Genomic DNA, 21,060 nt, shown 5'->3' with positions numbered 1-21,060 from the left:
CTTCTTAAAGTATGAAGGGAAAGCTATATTCTAGAGTCATGCAAGTATAATGCCCAGATCTTAAATCTAGTCATGAATACATTACTAAAAGGAGGTTGTAGAGAGGTGAGGGTCAGTCTCTTCTCACAGTTACCAAGTGAAAGGACAAGAAGAAATGGCACAGTGGTACAACAAGAAGTTGCACCAGGGAAAATTAAAATTTGATATTATGAAAAAATTATTCACCCAAGGCATTGTCAAACATTGGAACAGGCTGCCCAAGGAAGTAGTTGAGTTACTGAGCTGAGTGTTTAGAAGAGGTGTAGATGTTGATCTTAGAAACATGGTTTAGTGCAGACTTGGTAGAGTTGATCTTAAGTCTCTTCCAAGCTGAATAATTTCATGAATAGAAATGCACAGACTGAAGTGTTCCTACAAGCCAGACTTTAAATGAAGGATTGGATGGTAGACATTTGGAAAACTAGACTACTAATAATGTTTACTCACATATAAAGAACAGTTGGCAAAGTATAGAATTACTTTCCTGATTAAAAAACAAGAGTTAAAGTATCACACTTGTACCTTTTCGTATTCTTCATGAAAAGTGAAGTGGTGTATAAAAATGTATACAAAAAGGTGAATTAAACATATTTCTTAAACAAAACAAAAAATCAGGTCTTTAGTTCTTGTTTATACAGACACTTGAAAAACAAGATGGAATGACATCATCAAGAAACTGAAAGTTGACCTGATGCTTTGCCAGCCTCAGTCACATAAGGAAGTTACTAGATTGCTCAGCTTTTTTTTTTTTCACACCTGCTAAGCTTTTGCATCTGCCAAAATGGTGGGAGACATAAAAATAAAATATTTATTCCTCAAACTTCATATGACAGTTATAGAAGCTGCTGCTCCACAATTTGATCAGCTCAAATGCTTTTATAATGAACAGTTCTCTATTTGTTATCCTCCACATTTAACAGCCAAGACTTCAGTACTCCTTAGGAAAAAAAAATTACAGAAAAATAAGACCTTATATCCAGCTGTTCACTTGCAATTCCATACAATTCTCTGCGAAGTTCTTTTATATTAAGTGCTCTACATGTAGCAGATGCCAAAAGTGTCCTAAAGGGTTTTTAAGGATCATGTCTTTTATTTATCACAGTCAATATATCCTCATCAATATACCCTAACTTTTGCTGGCAGCCCTAATAGACAAAATATTCTAAAGCATTCCAAACTTCACATAGCTGGTCAGACAGCAGAAACCATGCTGACATGTTTCCTGGCCATTTCAAAACATAAACAGCAGTAGTGTGCTCCATCTTTGTCTCAGGCAGCATTCTGTCTCTGTGTCCTTGAAATTCAGAAAGTGATGTAGACAAACCTGTAAATACTAGAACATTTCACAGCTGTAAACCTTCCCCAGATGAACAGAATAGGTTTTGGTGGCTGGAACAAAATGGCCTTGCAAGAAACGAGAACTAACAGTAAATTCATAACTATTTTTCTTCCCCCAAATTAGTCAGGCTGAAAATGGAAGTTTAGAAAATAATTATCTGAACAAAACTAGTCAAAAGGTACACTAACATCTGCATGTGAGACTGTGTGTTCTTCATATTCCAAAGCTAAATGTTCCTCATTCATAGCTCTTGAAAAGTCTATTTTCTTCTCTTCAGGTTTGCAGAGAAGTGCTAGAAAGGCAAGTGATAAAAAATGACCCAGCAAACAGACTGTGGCTAAAAACCATGCTGAGTAGAAACACAGAAAAAACATTTAATTCCTCTCTTAAAACTCAGTAGTTCTGCAGAGCTGACAAGGTAAAAGGAAGCAACACTTTACCATTTTTCTTTAAATATATTGCTTATTATATTCCTATTTTTATGCAGGCACTTCTCAAAAAAACTGCTTTTTTAAAAGCTGCTTTCAGACTGTGCATTAAAAAAAATCTCATTCAACATTTGAAAAAACAAGAGGTTATTGATGCATAACATTTATTTTTATGTTTCCCTTTTAAATGATTAAAACCTGCTTACAAATTCAAAATGTCTTTGCTAAAACTGTGCAGGACAATACAACATAAAAACAAGTAAGTGTAATGTTAATGGTCTCAAATTCAAAATGCTGCCTATGAAGCAAAATACTAATTCAGAAATGCAAGAATATTTAGCCACCATATTGTATTAAGAACTGAAGTATAGATTCACAGACAAGCAAAATAAGTCAAATACCTTTAGCCTCCAATTATCTCCTACTTCCGTTTTGATTCTGTTCAGCCAATTTTCATCAAAGTAAACTGGATCTCTGAAAGATAAAATGTGTATTCATTAAAAATACGTAACTGAAATAGTGAGTACACATTCGTCATGAAGCTCATATCTCAGGTTTGAGTTAAATTACTGCTTCTTGTATCTGACGCATTGCCTGAACATAGTAGTTCAGAATCCTGTTACTATTCCCTTTTCTAGGATCTTGCACACTGTTGACAGCACAGCTTAATTTGTGTGGCATTAGCAGCTAATGCTTTTGAGGAAACTTCTCTATATTTTGAATGCATTTTGCTAGTTTTCCCTCCGTAAATCCTGCTTATTAATTTCTTCTCTAGTGCTGCAGCAATATTTACTTATATTTCTTCAAAGTGTTAAAAATTATTACTTTTCCAAATATTATGGATCCCAACCATCGTACACTGCTTACAACTATTCAACCTCTAAAATAAAAGCCTGGAACTGAACAATACATATGCTTTCTTGATACAGCAAGACGAGCTAGGAAGCACCACTGAAGTTTTTATGACTAAGAACACACTTCACTATTTCATCTACCAAACACTATCAATTCTTGAAATCCTTTTTTCACAGTAACCCTACACAAATCTTTTTGTGAACACCCTTCCTCAGAAGCTTTTCTATACTCTGCACTTTTGACAAGGCAGTCAAGAAAAAGAACAGAGAACTCCTACTGCTTGCAGAGTTCTATTTCTATGGGCTTCTCCCTATTCATTTTTCCCTAAGCATCTTCCACAAGCTGTTTCTTCAAGACACCTCCTGAGACTCAATCTCTCCTGCTGCCAAGCTCAAAGATCCTCTAAAAGGCTAACATTTTCTACTGCTCAGTTCAAATTTTCCCTTTATAATAGAGAATTTTGAAAAGGCTATAATCAGAATAAAGGAGAAAGAATGCACTACATATAACTGGTTTTAAAGGAGTAGGAAACGTAAGAAAGGGCTCATATTTCATCCAATATATAAAGTAAATGCAGTCAGAGTGAAAAAAACCCAACTTCTTATTGCTAGCAAAATGCTTTTAAGAATTAGTGTTACAGTTTCAGGTGAAGTACTCTTATTTTCTGGATTACACTGCTGCATTTGCCGTCAATTACTATTTGGTTTATCACTGCACCTTCTACACATAGAAGACTTCTGGACAGCTCTTTTTTTAAGGGCAAGATGCCATAAGATCTTTAGGCAAAACTTCAAGAAAATTCTGAATATGCCTGGAGATTCAAGTAACATCCATATCATACATACTGTAAAGCAGTAATTACATCAGTACTTTTATTAGAGCACAACTCTGCAGCCACATTTTGCACCTGATGCACAGTACATGCTGTATTCCACTTTCTCCACAGTGTCCTCACAATGCATCAAGGTCTGCAAGATGTATTACAACTACAATACACAGCAATGGAGGAAGATCACAAACAGCAATGTTTCTCTACTGACACATTTTCATTGCTATTTTTACACACTTTGTTACAGACTCTAGTAAAGATTACAGCATATTTCATTTCTCTTGACATGGCATCCACAAACATATATCTGGAAGAACAGCTTTAATTACTAGTTAAGTTGATGATTCCAAATTACTTCATTCAAAAACAGTGCAGTTCTAGCACAGATGACAGAATCTTAAATTACAAAACAAAAAAAGCAATGTCTCATCCAGACTATCATCTGTTTTTGAAATATGTTTTCAAATAGCTTTCAAATGGCCTCTCTGCCACAAGAAGACAAGTAAACCCAAGAATGACATTGATTCAAGTACATATAAGGTATCTGACATATGAAGAAAGTTCACATTCAGCTTTTACATGAAATAAATAGCTCTACGTGTAAAAAGTCTTAATTAAAAGTCTTAATTTGTTTAATTTCCACTCAATCATAATAAAATTGTCTGGACACTAATGAAAAGAATGACAGTTCAAATTGCATTTTAGGTGTGGGGTTCAAAAAACACACTGATGACTGTCAAATGGGTCTTCTGAGAACTGCCAACACACAAATAAGCTTGCTAAACAACAGACTCACAATTATAAAGCATTCATGCAGCTGAGAGAGAATGCAGGTATGACCTGTGCTTCCCCACCAGAAAAACCCAACAGGACTTCCTTAAGGATTGTACCTTATAATTTTAAGGGCTGCACTTGGCCACTAACATCTTCAGCTGCTTCAAGGCTGCAGTGCCATGAATATATCAATCCTTTGAATACCATTTTCATGGTAAATAATGGATCTAAGAAACAGCATGGCTAAGTATAAAGAACAGCCCACAAGCAAAATTATATTTGACTGGGTAGCTGATATTGCATATCCAGTTTTCAACAATAACAGCACCAATAAGGGCATCATAAGTATCACGATTTCAGAGTTAGGTCCAACTCACTTCCTTCTGGAAGGCTGAAATTCAGCAGAAACTAAGCAGCTTTTCTCAGCTGCTACTGTAATAACAGTAACCCATGGACAAGCAACTGTGTCTTTCAGTCTTGATGAAAGTCACAGGCTATCTAAACCCTTATATATGTAATCAGACATACTTAAGAAAGGTCCCTGAGAAATAAATCTAAATTCAGTGTGGTAGTTCTCTTCCACAGATCCCATTTATTCTTTTATTTGTATGTATACAAACCTCATGGAAGCATCCAAGGTAAGCAATTCAGTTGACATCAATACCATGTAACAGTGATCAAAACAGCGCAAAATTCTTTCTAGAGAATCTTCATACAGGTTACACAATAATTCATTGCACACTGCAAAAACACTTGGGTTGGAATACAATAAGCAGAAAAGCAACAGGTTGGGTAACAATCAAATCTAGAATGATCATCCTTTAACCTAAAATCACCTACCATTATAATTTTCTTTCTCTTCAAAAGTCTAATTAAAGTTAATTACTAATACCAATAGCAACACTCTCTCTATGTAACAAACTACTGGAAGTCAAACCTGAAAAAAAAACTTTTCCACAACTATTTCTAAATATACTTTTAAAAAGGGGCTTCCAGATGTTAGGTCATTCACAGCCTTTGCTACAAACAAGTCTCCCTTTGCTGCATTTTTGGGGATCAGGACTCAATCAAATTCAGAGTCCTTTAACTACCTTTGGCCATTTCATTTGGAAGCAACAGCATTCTTCTTACAGTGTTTGAAAAAGCATCACCTAATCAAATATGAAAATGTGTGGCTAAGAAGTGAGCAGCTAGAGCAGCTTCATTACCACAAGATGACTTGTGCCTGAACTAAGTATTTTGAAATCAGTAAGTTTCTGAGCCTAGATCCAAATTTACACAATCTCTAACACTGGATAACTTTCAGGTTTAGAAAGGTATTTGTGCATCAACTGACTGCTGTCTACTATATCAGTAGTACTGCAGACAAATGGGACTTTTCTTCAGAGCACAAGATACTTATGTTGTTAATGCTCTATCACTTCATGTGATGTTTTCAGCAGTGCTCATTTATACCATCTCCATCTTATTTTGTATGCAAATTTTCCTTTATTTAAGCAATCATCTCTCTGCATCACAGATGCCAAGAGACAGAAATACTCTTCTGAAGAAAACCAACCCACAGAGCATGTAGTGTAACTCATGATTATTACTCATTTTAACAGCAGTACAGTAAGCTGCTTCAAAAAACGTGTATTATACAAAATCATGGCTTTTGTGTTTTGCATGTGTTAATACATATACAGTGTATTTCAACTTATAATATAACAAATGAATAATTCATTGAGAGGGGCACAATGCACAGATGACAAAAGAAAAAAAATACAACCTTTCTTACATTTACCAAGGCCAATATGACAGAGCAAGAAAGACTCAAAACAAGAGGGACACCTGGTATTAAACAGTTTCCAGAGTGGGATGAAAGGAAAATTTTTAAATGTAGTATAAAACAGGAAATTGTGCTATTCTAGGGATATCACTGGACAGTGAAAACATTAAGTAACATCATTGCAAACTACACCAAAAAAAAAGGATGTGATTCAGAAGCAAGCTATGGCACTTCTACCAGCACAAGCTACACAATTTTAGGCCAACAGTCATAAAAAAACTAAACATTTTCTTTTGCTTCCACTCTTTACTCCTGGAGTACAACATTCTTTAAAATAGCCATCAATACTGAATGTGCACAGACATTTTATCTCACTGTATTTCATATCAATACTAGTCAGAGGGACTAATGCTAATAACAACGATCACCACATCTGATTAGAAACAATGAATATTACAGAGTAACACACAAAACATAAGCTAAAACATAGGCTGAATTTCTTCCTACATATGATAATACAGTTAGCATTACAGAATTACATTCAATGGTACTTTAAACTGAAATTCAATGATAAAGTTTTAATGCTATAAAGGATGAAAATATCCTTTGGGAATTTATCAACACCTGTTTTTTAACAGCTGAGACTGTAAGCAAAACATTCATACTTGGTTACATAGAACACATTTTTGCAATTTACTACCACACACTACACCAACAATGAAAAGTTTCTGAAGGTGTCAGTAATTTCCTCTGAAACTTTTCTTCTCACAGCTTCTTTTAGCAGTTTTGTTAAAGAGAATTCTGCTACATTTTTTGTGATGTCTGGCACTTACCTACAAATCCACTGGTACTGTGAGTACAAAAATATTGAGGATGATTTATGAAAAATTAGAAACCATAGAAGAAACTGTCACCCCTTTCCACTTGGCACAAGGCACAGCTGTTTTTTTCAGCTGATGAGCAAGCAATGTTCTTTCTATTCTCTTTCCTCCTTTCTTTCTTTTTCTGACAATAAACCCTACAGTTCTCTTCTGTGCAAACTGTAGATATGTGTAAAACAACTAATTCCCTGAATTAGGCATCTCTTTAAAACCATTCCTCATGATGACTTACATCTCCTATCCTCATAAGTACCAGTAGACTTATCCTACGAAGGTAGATGTGAGGAAAAAAAATAGAAATAATAGAGTTCACTTTTAAACCCTTAAGTTTTTTTGGAAGAAATGTTATCATCAATCCACTATATGGAAATATACCCAGATCACTGGAACACCCTAATGTCTTTAAATCTTCAGCAATGCTCCTCTTTACTGGATATATTAATCTGTTCTTTCAGCTATTTTTTAAACATTTATTAATTTATTATAGTAAAATCCTGATGCACACAAAGTTGCCAGAAATCTCCCCTCCCTACCTTTATCTAACTAACCTCCCCTCCCATTGTTGTTATTAGGCTCAAAGAACACATACTTGAAAAGAGGCTTTAACAGGAAGCACCTATACTAAGAAACACCCAAATTTCAAATATAGTAATTTATCCTTCTCAACAGAGTAAGAGTAATGGCATTTAAGTTGTGTCTTAAGTTGCAGTCAAAACAACACATTTTTCCTTTGAAGACTAACTTTTTTGAGAGATCTTCATGTCAAAGACACCTATTCAAGTTTTCACTGCAAATTATATGTCTGCATCGACATGGTGCTTTCAGGCTTGCTCTTTGCTATTTAACATCACTGCATGATGTTTCCAAATTATCTTAAGCATGCAGCTGTCTTTCTGCAAAAATTTCCTTCTACGTGAGTATCTTTCTTGGGACAGAGTGGGAACCTGTGCTGCTAATAGAAAAAGCAAAAAAGCCTGCTCTAGACTTGCTTCACATTGTTGAACACGCCCTGACTCCCAGGAGTCTTCCTGTTGTATCTCTTCAAAGGACCAAAAGAAGAATTTCACTGCTGGTGTTGAATTTGGTTTTGTTTTCAAGAAAGAATATTTTAAATGGCTTTGTCAACGTACTTCTGATCAGTTTTCTAGTCAACTATACAAATGCTGATCCCTGCATTTGACCTATATTCCAAACTCATGTCCAGGGGAAAAAAAAAAATTGTGTATGCTACAATCCTTGGTTTCTACTTCAAAAATCAATTAGACTAACCTTCTGTTACACTTCTCATCTTATACTATTTATCTTCTGTTCATTCTGTTTTACAAAGAAAAACAAAAAAGCAATATTTTCTCTCAAAGATTGTCCTGCTGTACAGTCTAAGATCAGACTTCTGCTGCTCTTCAAAGTTTATCTCAACAGGAATGCAGTCAAGATTTAGCAATACTGTTGCTAAATTTCAGCATGAGAATATGCCTGTTCATTACATAAGTATGCAAAATGTTAAATCTAAAGCACACTATCATAAAGTAACATAGTTGAATACTAATTTTGGCATGTTCAAATTATTACGTAGGACGTAAGGAAAGAATTATAAATTGTTAGGTGATCTTTATGTATTTTAAAATCATGCTACAGAAATGTAGTATTTCTATTGTACTTTAAAAGTATCAGTTCACCAGCTGAAAACAGTATATCAGAACCACATGCTAAAAAGTCAGGCTTTGAAATATTTGGCTATATTGAGATTTCCCTTTTCCCCTTTACTATTCTTCCTGTGAACTGGCTGCTCCTTCTCTCACTAGAAGGAAGGCTCCTGCTCCTGAGAATTTGCAACTATAGAACAGACTCAGTCCCCTCATAGCAGTTACAGCACTAGGAGCTCTGTCAAACAAACCACCGGTGTTCAGTAAGCCTGAGCCACACAGCAGCACTAGAGGGAAGTACTCAACACTTGCACAGGATGGAGGACCCTCATCTTCTGACTGACATCACCCAAGAAGGGCTGTTGCTTGCTTGGGGTTTGAATTCCTGGCATTGCTGAAAGACTGCTGAAGCTTGTCCAGACCTCACATTATTTATGACTCCTTCTGCTCTTCCACCTGGGCATGAGATGTACAGCTAGGGAAACCTGCGAAGTTCCATGTGTGATTATGCGGCTTTGGAAGCTATGGTCAAGGCTCAGGTGGTGTTCTTGCCCTGTTGTACCAGCTAGTGACGAGGAGGTTTGAGCAGCAGACAGACCCTTCAGGTCAACAACCAGCTGTGATGTAGTGTTGGCAACAAAGTTTTGGTTACAATAACCATTAAACCCTTTTGAGAATAAGGACTGGGCAGACATCTTCATGAACAGACTGGCAAGGTAGTAAGAAGAGTTCTACAGAAGTAACAACAGAAAAACAAACAATACGTGACAAAGTAGTGGACTCTGTTGAAGAACTGGACTCTGTTGAAAAACTAGGGGTGAGGAATGTTATGAACAAAAGAGGTCTGGGTAAACTGGGATCACCCCAAGCATATGCACATAAATATAGAAAAGCCTAAAGAAGAACACTCTTGGGAAAGCTTCATTCTTAGGAATCAGAAAGACCAGATGCATATGTGGAGTGCTTATGCACTGGTGCATGCAGCATCAGTGGAAGAAGGAGTTCTATATGTATTTACAAGGTCATAGTCTCACTAGGATCATGAAGTTGTGGTAGGATGGCTCACATGCCAAGGCTGCTGCCATGAACATATACAGGCTCTTCAGGAAGAACAAGTTGAGAAGGCAATGACAGAGACACCCTTCCTGCAAGAGACCAGAGGGAATGCATGAGCTCTCTCTTAGGATGGATGTGAGCCAGCTGAGAGATTACTGGTCAGAATGACTAAGATCAACATGAGTGACACTGCTACAGATTCCTGCTATAGACTGCTTTATCATGACAACATCTTCATAGAAGAACTGCTGAAGCATGATGGGGCTATCTGGATAGCAAAGTGGGCTGAAAAATGGCAAAAATGCTAGGCTCAAAGGTTTCAGAAGCATGAAATCCAGCTGGAGGTGAGTTCACTAGCAGCACATCCAAGGGGTCAGTAGTATAAAATGTCTTTAACAGAGACCTAGATGATGGGACAGAGGGCAATTTTTCATATAATATATAACAGAAGCAGTGTTTGATACACCTGATAGTCATGCCATTTAGAAATTCAAGCTGGAAAAACATACTAGAGGAACCTTACACACCTTCAGAAAAGGTAAGTGCAAACAAACCCTATTCATCAGTATATACAGGGGGCCAGCTTTGCAGATGAGAAACTAGGTAGAAACTAAGTGAAACACTCCAGCAACGTGTCCTTGAAGCAAGAAGGCCAATCACAACATGGGTTGTGTGTTGGGGAGATTGCTGCCAGCAGGCCAACAGAGGTACCACTCAGATCTGTTAAAACCAGGTCTGAATTGCTGCATCCAGGACTCCCCAGTAAAACAGACACCTGGACATACATGGAAGTTCAGCAAAGGGCAATTAAGACAACTGACAGACTGAAGTTTCTGTCAAATGAGGCGAGACTGAGTGAGCTGTGTCTGTTTAGCTTCAAGAAGAGAAGGCTCAGTAGGATCTTACCAATCCTGTGTATAAATAACCTGATGGTTCCTTTTTCTTTATACCCTCACATAATCTCAGTGGTGTCTGGTGAACAGACACGGGGTAGTAGAAACAAACTGAAAAGTACTTCCAACTGCAAACAACTAAATTGACAGTTCCATTCAGTTTATCATGGAAGCTTTATTACATTTATACAAACCAATTCTAAAGCTACTGACTACAGTTTCAAACAATGATCAGGGCCAATTACCTTACCGAAATCACCGATTTCAATTTTAAGTGTGAATCTGTAAGTTTAGTTTTAATTCAGCTTTTTTCCAGTAAGTTCACACTTGAATGAAGTCTTCCCTAAAACAAAACTTTTTGTGTTTTCATTTAAGATAGTTATCTGGAAACTACAGAGAAGAAATTATTAGTCATGTTCCAGTTGAAAGTACCATCTAAGCCACATCCTTAGGGAATACCAACCATGGTAAAACACATAGAAATATATATTTTAAAGTACAGTAAAAAACCTCTGCATTTAATTCATTAAGTAAACAATTACTTACATTTTTTGAAGAACCTGGGCCATCACAACCCCACTCGTTAAATCTTCCACGGTCTGGCATGGTGCCTCTACATTAAATGTTTGGATCTGTGGGAGAAAGGAAAAAGTTTATCTTCGTTTCCTTCAATGTCAAGGAATTTTCAAAAGTTTGAAAAAAAACCCGCTACCAAATAGAACAAACTCCACAAATTTAGTGAACATATTAGGTTCAAAAAGCTTTATATTTAATATCCATCATCAAAGAAATGAACAGAATTCAGTATCCTTGTTTTCTCAATGAACTACTACAAAAATCAATATTGCATTCTCCAAAAGGCAAACTTTCTACTGTATTTTCTACTTGCTGCAAAATCATCAGTGCATTCAAGTACTTCCATACATTCATGTGTGTATATTCAAGTAGACTCTCTCAATCAACAAAAGTAAGAAACTCAGATTTTAGAAGGAACACTGATCCTACAGAACACTCATCAGATCCCCACAAACAGAAGATGAAATGTAGACTAACATACATATTCCAAACGTGATTATTTCCCACAATCAGATGGAAGATGAGAACACAATGCTGCTAAACCCTAATTGATCTGTATGCTACTAGAATTCTCACTATTTCATGCTGCTGTATTAACACCGTGACAAGGCACCACAGAGCCTGTGTACAAAAAACAGCAAAGCTCTTTACTTCCTTGATCTCTTGGTGAGAAGAATCAGTTCACTTCAGGACAATCATTTTAACTGCTTTAAGTTACTTGATAATTTACTTTAAAGTAACATTGTTTTTAAATTACAAGGATGAGTCTGCAACAATAATTTTGATGGTATTTTTGCAGAGTATCTGCCTAATGCTTTCTGCTACTACCCTCCTCCCAGGAGAAGCTTGGGTTTATTCGTAGAAAGCACTGCTCATATGTACAAGAGATAAGACAGTCTACAAGAGCACTTGCAGCTTGAGAGTACAGAAGTGTTAGATACATCAATCATTTTTTCTGAACATAATGTACAACCATTCATACTTTAGTGGCCTTTAAAAGAGTAACAGTGGTCAGACATTTCCCAATAAATAACCTTGATATGTGTGTATTACAATCAAAGACAATTTGTCTTTCAGTGGGAAATTTTGAAGGTCTTTCTCTGAGAAGGTTCTCAAAAAGGTGAAGTGCACAATAGCCAGATTCTCCTTACACCTTTGGAATAGTTATAAGCACTCTTGGTCATGTAAGGTACAATAAGTCATGTAAGCACTCCAGCAATGCCATTTAACATTAATTTGGACTACAGGCACCTAGGTGAATTTTCCTTTTTTTCATTTATTCTGGAAACAAAAAACTAACACTCAGCTAGGGGAAAAGAAAGCAATTACATCCATGAAGAGTCAAAAATTGAGCTCTCAGAGCATGTTTCCTGAACAAATTCCAACTGCAACCAGTCAAAAGTAATGAATGATGTCCATGTCCCAACAGCAAATGAATAAATTACTGAATGGCATATAAAACAGACAGAAGTGACTGTCTGCACTTCCGATTCAGATTTTCTTACAGCATGGTCTAACGTACTTAAAAAAACCCCCACAGATGCTTCTCCATAAAATCAAGAACATGTCACAGACTGTAAGGATGCTAGGTGGAAAATCAGAGTGGGTGGGTGAGGAAAAAAACCCATGCATGAAAACACAATGTAACAGGATATAACATTGAACTGCTATTGCGCCAGAAAATTGAATTTACCGGTAGTCTCTGATGTGTGGCAACACTGTTGAAGGAATACAGAGACAACTCTGAGTCCCCAACTCAGCAACACATTAAACAAGTAACAATGCTTTACAGCTACAACAAAAAGGGTTCCAGTGGCATTATGGATGTTTGTGCTTGAAGAAGTTCAAGATGCTAAAAAGATACAATTATCAAGCACAGACAATGAAAACTTTCTTTCTAATTTTTCATATTATACATTTAAATAATGAAAATTGAAATCACTATACTGCACTGGAGCCAAATGAAAAAAAATCACTTAAGAACTACTACTGTTACAGTTTTTCAGAAGTAGACAATGTTAAATGTTCTTTTCAAACAAGCAACATAATTAAGGTCTTCACAGTGCAAACTAACCAGGGTATTTTGGATTTATTTTGTAACTTGATATATGAAACACTTCCTTAACTGAATAAAAGTGTATATAGATGATAACACTACAGCAATGGTCAAAGAAAGATGATTAAGCCTAATTCCAAAACACAGAAAAACAAGATGCATATTCTCTGTTGTTTTGTATATAATTTTATTATCACACTTTCCCCCAAACACAAAAAAGCACAAAATAGCTCTTCAAATTTACATCAAGGTTAAACTCCTATATGATTGCCAGTTCAACCGTATGCTAAACTCATCTAGCTAAGTAAGAGTTCATTTTGCAGAAGGGAGCAAACTACAAGAATGTGGCAAATGATAAGAATGTTGCAAGACAGAGTTCCAGCTACGGAGACAAAGAAGCAAATTTCTGCCTGTGTGCCTCTAAACAGCTATTCAGTAACAGCTGTTAAAACACTGCTCTTCCTGTGCATTGTGATGCATCTCCTTCTGGAAGACTTCTCTCCCTTCCTGCAGGAACTGCTCCTCTGCTCCTAATTCCTGAGTGCCTGCAATGCAGTCCTCATTGTTAGTTCCACAACACTGAAAATTAACTCGTGTTTGCTGTTATGATTACCGGGGTTCTTTCCCCACTTCTTGAACTGCCGTATGGAGCCTCTCTATCACGTCTGTGGGTGCACATGAATCTCATGAAGTTCAAGGCTAAGTGCTTCATCTGAGTTGGTCTGTTCTACTGCATTCCCCCAACACAGGCTTGAGGATGAACAGATCAAGACCAGCTCTGCCAAGGAGTAGGGAGTGCTGGTGGGTGAGGGGCTGAACATTAGTCAGAAACCAGCAGGTTAAGGAAGGGTTTACTCCCTCTACACCTCTCTTGTGAGACCCCATCACTCTTAATACTATGTCCAGCTCTAGGGTCCTTTGTACAAGGAAGACACAAAGATATTGCAGCAAGCCCTGAGTAAGGCCTTCTTCCTATGAGGAAAGGCTGGGAGTGTTGGGGCTGTTCAGCCTGGAGAAGAGAAGGCTTCAGGGAGACCTCACTGAGGCCTTTCAGTACTTAAAAGGAGGATGGAAATAGGCCTTGAAAACTCTTTAATAGGCCCTGTAGCAATGAGAAAAGCAGTAACTGTTTTAAATTTAAAAATCACATATTCAGACTAGATAAGGACGAATTATTCTATGATGAGGGTGGTGAAACACTGGAACAGAGAAGAGGTAGACCCCATCCCCAATAAGGCTGAGCTAGGCTCTGCACAACCTGATCTAGCTGAAGATGTCCCTACTCAAAGCCGAGGGGTTGGACTACTTGACGTTTAAAGGTCCCTGGCAACACAGACTATTCTATGATCCTATCACACAAGACTCCGGTGAAAAGAAAGGGAAAACCCCAGCTACTTGGCTCTATCACTAGGTATAGTAGGCCTTCATACCTTCCACCAACTATCATGCAATGAGAGAAAAGACTTATTTAATTTTATTAAATATTAATCCAGATCTCTGATCCACATGGACATGAACAGCCAATTTTTATACAAACCTTAGAATAAGAATTAACAGGTGACTGTGACAATGCAAAGGAGGCTATCACTGGGAACTAAATAATTGCTTCAGAAAGACAATACTTTAGAAAATATGAGTTACAGTTCCTGATTACATATATGACTAGCAAGGATTTGTTACCTGCTAGGGATAGGAAACAAAAAACATATTTAATGAAAAATACTTTTGATATGAAGGTCAGTGAACTGGACAAATTCAATTGTCAAAGACAGTAGGTGAAAAACAGGATAAAAATCTTACGGGGAATCCAGCATTCCATAAAATCTGATGGAAAAAAAAGTAAAAAACGAAAAAAAGCAAAGCAATTCCTCCTCAAAGACAAAAAAATTCTCAATGACCTTTTCCTTCTCAACACTAAGGAATAATGAAAGATTTGCTCTTTGCACAGTGATTATATATATAGCTTGGTTTTTATTAATGATGCAGTTATGTAATAAACTCCTTAAGTATTCTTTTGCAATAATACCTGAAATTGTCATTAGTGGTTCTTAGCAGATAAAACACTGTGTTACTGGTTACCTTAAGCACAAACACAACAAACAGTAACACCTAATTTCCAGCTTACCCTGCTGGAGGACAAACTGAGCACAGGTCCACAGATCATGACCAACCCGCTTGTTTCTGTCAGTTTTGTCAGTCTCTTTCCTTCTCCTTACCACTATCATTATTATTAACAATTATTATTAGTAGCATATTTAGTACTATGTTATATTCATTATAACTATATTCTGTGTTTATGTTACCTCTAGCCTATTATTATTATTATTGTGATATTTTATTTCAATTATTAAATTTTTCTTATGTAAACCTGCTAGGTTTACCTTTTCTTTCCCACTCTTCTTCCCACTGGCAGGGGAATCAGAGGGGAATGAATAAGCAGCTGTGTGATCCTTAATTGCCAGCAAGGGCTAAACCATGACACCACAACTTTAGAATTATTTATCTACTATTTTCCTGTATTTTTTTGGAACTGACTATACAAGCTTACAGCTGGTTGCTATGAAGAGCCAAGAGCAATGCCATGCCACTACAAAAGAAACAAATCAGAGAGACAAGATGGGGAGAAGTGGCTGTGAAAGGAGACAAGAAAGGAACCAGCCTCATTGGGTTGGATGCTAAGAGCACATTGGCAGAGAAGAATAAGGTGGGTTGGATACTTCTGTCCTCGTACATTAATCCTGTATTACCTACAAGATCTGCAAGAATCTCACTAAAACACTTTACTCAGCTTCAATGCCTGGAGGAAACCAGAATATAAATTCTTTTCAAAATAGCGAGATAATTAAGTGATAACATGCAGTAGTTCTTCCTCAGATGTAAAATTATTGTACTGAGCCAGTCCTTTCAAGTTAGAAATGCATTCCAATCCTAAAAGCAGATCTTTTCCTTTTGGATAATCTTAAGGTATCTTTGCCCATTTTTCTCCTCACTGATGGAGGACTGCTGCTGCATGGTCATGGCATAAACTGTTTTTTCATGTTTTTCAAGACAACAACAACAACAACAGACTGCATGAAACAAACAATTGGGAAACAGATTCTCTAACAAGCAGCAAGATCTTTATTCCAATATTTAAATTTGTGAATGTTTCCACTGACTTTTATGTTATCGGACTTTCATTACTACAATCTCAAAAGTTACTTTTCAATCCAGCTGTAATGTTAGCTACTCAATTAGCACAACAAGAAATAACATTTCTACTGGTTAGGGTAGGGTTTCTTCTAGGGAAGGACTTGAATATTATTATTTTATTAATTTGCCTCTTGTTTTATGTATATTGTGTTTAACCCCAAATATCTGAATAGGTCAAAGTCATGAAGTATCTTGATCAAAATATTTTATTCCAAGTGACACTTTTTCAGATATTAAATATTTCCTTTGCAGAATGCAGAAAGCAGAAGACACACCTTAACTAAAGCTTACTTACTAAATGACCTCAGAGATGAGAGAGCCACAACAGCACAAACCAGTTACTACTGCACTGTCTTGGCATTGTCACTAAATTGCTGCTAACTAACATGTTCAAGGATGACAAATTATTAAAATACAACAGAGTCTCAAGTCTGAGTGGTTTTTGGTTTAACCATTTCAGAAACACTAATGAGAGGACAAGCTAACCTAGCAATTCCTGTGGTGAAAATGAATGTATTTCTATTTTCAGCTGAAAGCCAGATGAGCCAACTGAAGAAAAATAATTCTAAAGAACATTTGTAATGAAGATAAAATGAAGATATACAATACATAATAGGAAGACCTGAAACAGCACCATAAACCAAGAGGTCTTTCTAAGCCTTCATCCATCTCATCATGGTTTATTTAAAAGTAGTACATATCAGTCAATGCTTTCTCTTTTCAAAGTACAAGATACTAATGAAGTGCAAAATTGCCAAACATTAAATCAATGCACCCACATTTATAGGATACCTACATTCACACTGCACAAGCACCAATGAATTTCAGAAAGCTTCAGAGATGCCTTTTAAGACTAGAAGTATCTTCTCATGGAAAAAAACCAAATACAAAACACAAACAGTAGGACTTCCAGGAACCAGTAGTTTCCTCCACTAACCAGAGAGCAAAAAATTTCCACCACTATTGCCCAGAAGAAACAAAATAACACACTTATAATGCTGTCATATTACACAATGAAGTAGGATATCTTCTACCTTCAGCACTCTGACTCACAGAAGCCTAGATGGCAATCCAGCCCACAGAATTGGGACACATTAAATTACACTAAAGCAGGATAATGAAATATCTATACAAATAGCAGAAGAATGTTCAATGAACAAAAGAGTGAAATTATTTTTATTCTGAATGAAGATGGCTAGGCTACTAGAAACCTGAACAACATCAGGCAAATGTGCCCAAATGGATCCATACTAAAATAAAGAACAGGCAGCAAGACATAGCATTTATGTGAGGGCACAGGGCCAAGTAAAGTCAATTAGCTCCTTGACTGGCTAGGCTAGAGAAACTTTCCAAATTTATACATATTTCTAATATTACTTAAACAAAAAACAAACAAATCCAAAACAAAAAAAAGCTCCACCCAAACAAATCAACCAAACAAAAATCAAACAGAACAAAAATAAACAAAACCAAAACAACAAATAGTAAACAACAGATGATAGCTTTCCCCTTGCAAAATACAGAAGAATAACAATTATTTAAAGCCTATACTTCCAACCTCTGCAGCTATAATTCAGATGAGAAACAGGCTCTATTGACAGGTAAAACAAAGAGCTCTCTTCCCAAAAGCACAGAAGATGAATACAAGAACACTATGTTCTACTGAAATATCATCTGCACAAACTTTTTTATCAGTGTGGAGACACAGGTTTTCAGAGGATCACATGAGTAAGAAAGATTTAGCAACTAAAAGACAGGATTAAGAGAAAGCTGGCACTAAGTTTTCACCAGGTTAAGAAATTTCAGACTTAACAGACTCAAGAACTGGTAACAGATATATAGCACCCCACTAAACTCAGCATATATTGCAGTTCAAGTCTTCTCCTTTTCCTTATTTATATTTCAACAATTACCTGAACTTTACTGAATTCTGTGCAGAATAAGATTTTTCAGAGGCTGACTGAATTCCATGACTCCTTAAAAAAAAAAAATACAGTAGCCACCATATATATAACAGGCAGCCATCTTTTGACATTGTCCATAAAATAAAATCATTAACCCTGCCAGAGCGATCAAGTCATGCTGGGTTTTTCTTCCTAGTCACAAAAAGGACAGTAGAATTTAAAAAAAAAAATAAAAAATCAAGAAACAAAAAACCCACACATAAATTCTGTTGCAGTTAATCATGCACTTATTTCTATTTATTCCTACACTGAAGTGAAACTATGGATACCTTGCTGCCATGGCAAACAAGTTCCCCCAAAGATTTACTTTATGTAATCCTGAAATGTAGAAAAGCTGTAATTCATTTAATACTTTGCAACACTGCAGCGAATAAATTACAGATGAACATTTCCCTGATCTGTTGTACCAAAACATAAATCATGTGGGGTTAAATAGGCATTACTTGTTTTAGCATCCTAACTTAGCTACCTTGAGAGACTTAGCTTAAAATGGGAGGTCCAAAAAGGATACAAAGCACAACACTTCCAGCATGACACACTTTTGCAAAGAAGCTTGCAGCTAAATGGCATGAAAGAGCCCTAGGAATTCCAGGGCCAAAGCACATTATCATCAGATTTGCAATGCCTCTTCTTGTGCAATACTTTCTCCACTATCTGCACCACTTCAAAAACATCTCCTGTGTGCCTCCTTTGAAATGCTTCCATCCCTTTGTGGCCTCAGCTAGTCCACTGAAATACAACTCCAGCTTTGTATCCATTCAGAAGCTTCTGTCTGCCACAGTCAGGAGTGGAGCAGCGCTGGCTGGACTCCCCCACCCTTAACCTTAGAGCTTCTTCTCCATTCACCAAAACCTTTCTCCTTTCTATGCTGCCTCTTTGGTCTCTGCCCTGAATGAGCAGTACTAAGGAACTTACAGGAAGGAATGATTTAAGTCACGTATGGCAAAGGCAGACAGAAAAACAATACAAGCATACTCTGCAGGGCAGGAAACCACTACCACTGGTTAAGGGTAAGAGTTAATCCCTCTCCCTTTCCTGTACTGCAGGACCTGCAGGCTGCTGTCGACAAAAGCTGCAAGGACACTGCTACTCTCTTCCCCTCACTTCCAACCATGCATTCCTGCTGTAACCTCGTGCTAGTGTTAGTTGCCATGTGGCAAATAACCTCGCTGTTGTTTGGGGTTTTTTTTTTAATTAATCACTAGGACTTGCAAATTAAATTGATTAAACAACCCCAGATTTAGGTTCTGAAGCTGGGGCACTTAGCAAATCGAATTTAGGCATAGACCTTTCTAAACGACCACACGAAAGAGTGAGCCAAGAAAGGAGAGAGCAGAAGTGCAATTGTGTAGCAGGAGAGACAGAAGAGGCCCGAGGCTCAACTTCAATGTCTGCAATTGCTGTACAGAAGTCAAACACATGCAGCAAAGATTTCTAATGGTCCAGGAAGAACAGAACGACAGAATATTATCTCAAAGTTTACAAGCTCCAAAATGTCACAATAAAGACAGACAAGTTGTGCAAAATTCACAGTCTGACTTCATCTCTTGGAAACATCTGTGTTTAAGTATTTCAGAGAACACAGAAACAGGTTTCTCTCCACACCTCCCACTTTGAGATTAACAAGCTAACAGAAAAGTTGTTTCCTTTACACTCTCTAAGGTTCACAGATCCTGGCAGCAGTCTGTTTCTCCTCTAAGCAACATCTCTCAACCCCTTACCAAAAAATGAGGGGGCAGAACTGGGAGCAGAAATTGAGCACATACTAAATTGTATTGAAATGTTTTTTTTTTTCTTCAGAGAACTACTGTAAATATACACTGTATAGAACAGCTCTTCAGGAAGAAGAAAATAGGGGAAAAATGCAGAATTTGGAACAAAGCCCCTAAGAAAGAAAATCTAACAGCGTCAAAATGCACGCCTGATGAATAATGCCTGCACCTCCAAATTCTGTGCTCAGTCTTTCTTTATCAGATTGACTTAAAAGATGGGGAGGATGGCAAGGAACATATACAAATCATACCCTATTACCTTTAATTATTGTACTCTTACATTATCAGCCTATCACTCGCTCTTCAATAAAATCTTGAAGAGAAGCTCCTGTTTCTCCTGCTTGACCTCTTGGCAATACAACTAAAAAATCCCTATTACCCAATAATAGTGCTAGACGCTCTAGCAACTTCAAACATGGTAGATGTTACACAGAATATCACAGTCAGAGAAAACTATGCCTTTTAAAAAAAAAGCTGGAGCAACAGATTCTTTACTATCTTAGTGAGAGGTCATAAAATATAAAAAAGGTTGCTCAGTCTACTGGTCCTTCATATTAGTTACATGGGCTGCAATCTGCCAGGTTCCTCAAGCCATATTCCATGAATGCTGACAAGCTCAAGTTTTTTTGCCCTCTGAACAGCATCACATTGTATTCAAACAGAATAGTTTTCTTGATTCACTGTCATCATCAGCACAAACAGCCACTGCTGAAATATGTTTTTTTCAATACTTTTTTTTTTCAATTCCTTATGCAATTATATTATCAGAAGAAAATGAAACTCTACAACTTTGTGGTCACTGGCCAAGGAGTGGAAGAAGAAACAATTTAAACAGGCATAGCAAGCTGCCTACAATCTTGGCATCTACAAGAAACCAGAAGAGTACTTAAAAATGCAAATGCACAAGGATCGAGAACAGCAAAATCTAAAAAGAATATAACTGGACAGCAGGGAAAAACAGCCTCCATAGCAAATTCCCCCACTAATTTCTCTTA

General features: G+C 36.9%; 1 protein-coding gene across 5 annotated transcripts in view; it reads right to left on the bottom strand.

The window, feature by feature from the left end:
• HOOK3 (hook microtubule tethering protein 3) overlaps window positions 1–21,060 on the bottom strand; it is an 83,242-nt gene that overhangs the window by 58,615 nt on the left and 3,567 nt on the right. For all 5 annotated transcript variants that reach the window (XM_062513628.1, XM_062513632.1, XM_062513630.1 and 2 more), the window contains exons 2-3: window positions 11,052–11,137; window positions 2,208–2,280 (exon numbers count right to left, since the gene is read on the bottom strand). In XM_062513628.1, the coding sequence (XP_062369612.1) occupies window positions 2,208–2,280; window positions 11,052–11,137 (159 nt within the window). The remainder of the gene's footprint in view (window positions 1–2,207; window positions 2,281–11,051; window positions 11,138–21,060) is intronic.

The sequence above is a fragment of the Cinclus cinclus genome, chromosome Z, assembly GCF_963662255.1.
Source record: "Cinclus cinclus chromosome Z, bCinCin1.1, whole genome shotgun sequence".
NCBI lineage: Eukaryota > Metazoa > Chordata > Aves > Passeriformes > Cinclidae > Cinclus > Cinclus cinclus.
Note: the sequence above shows the minus strand (reverse complement) of the source record. Positions and strands in the feature narration are given on the sequence as shown.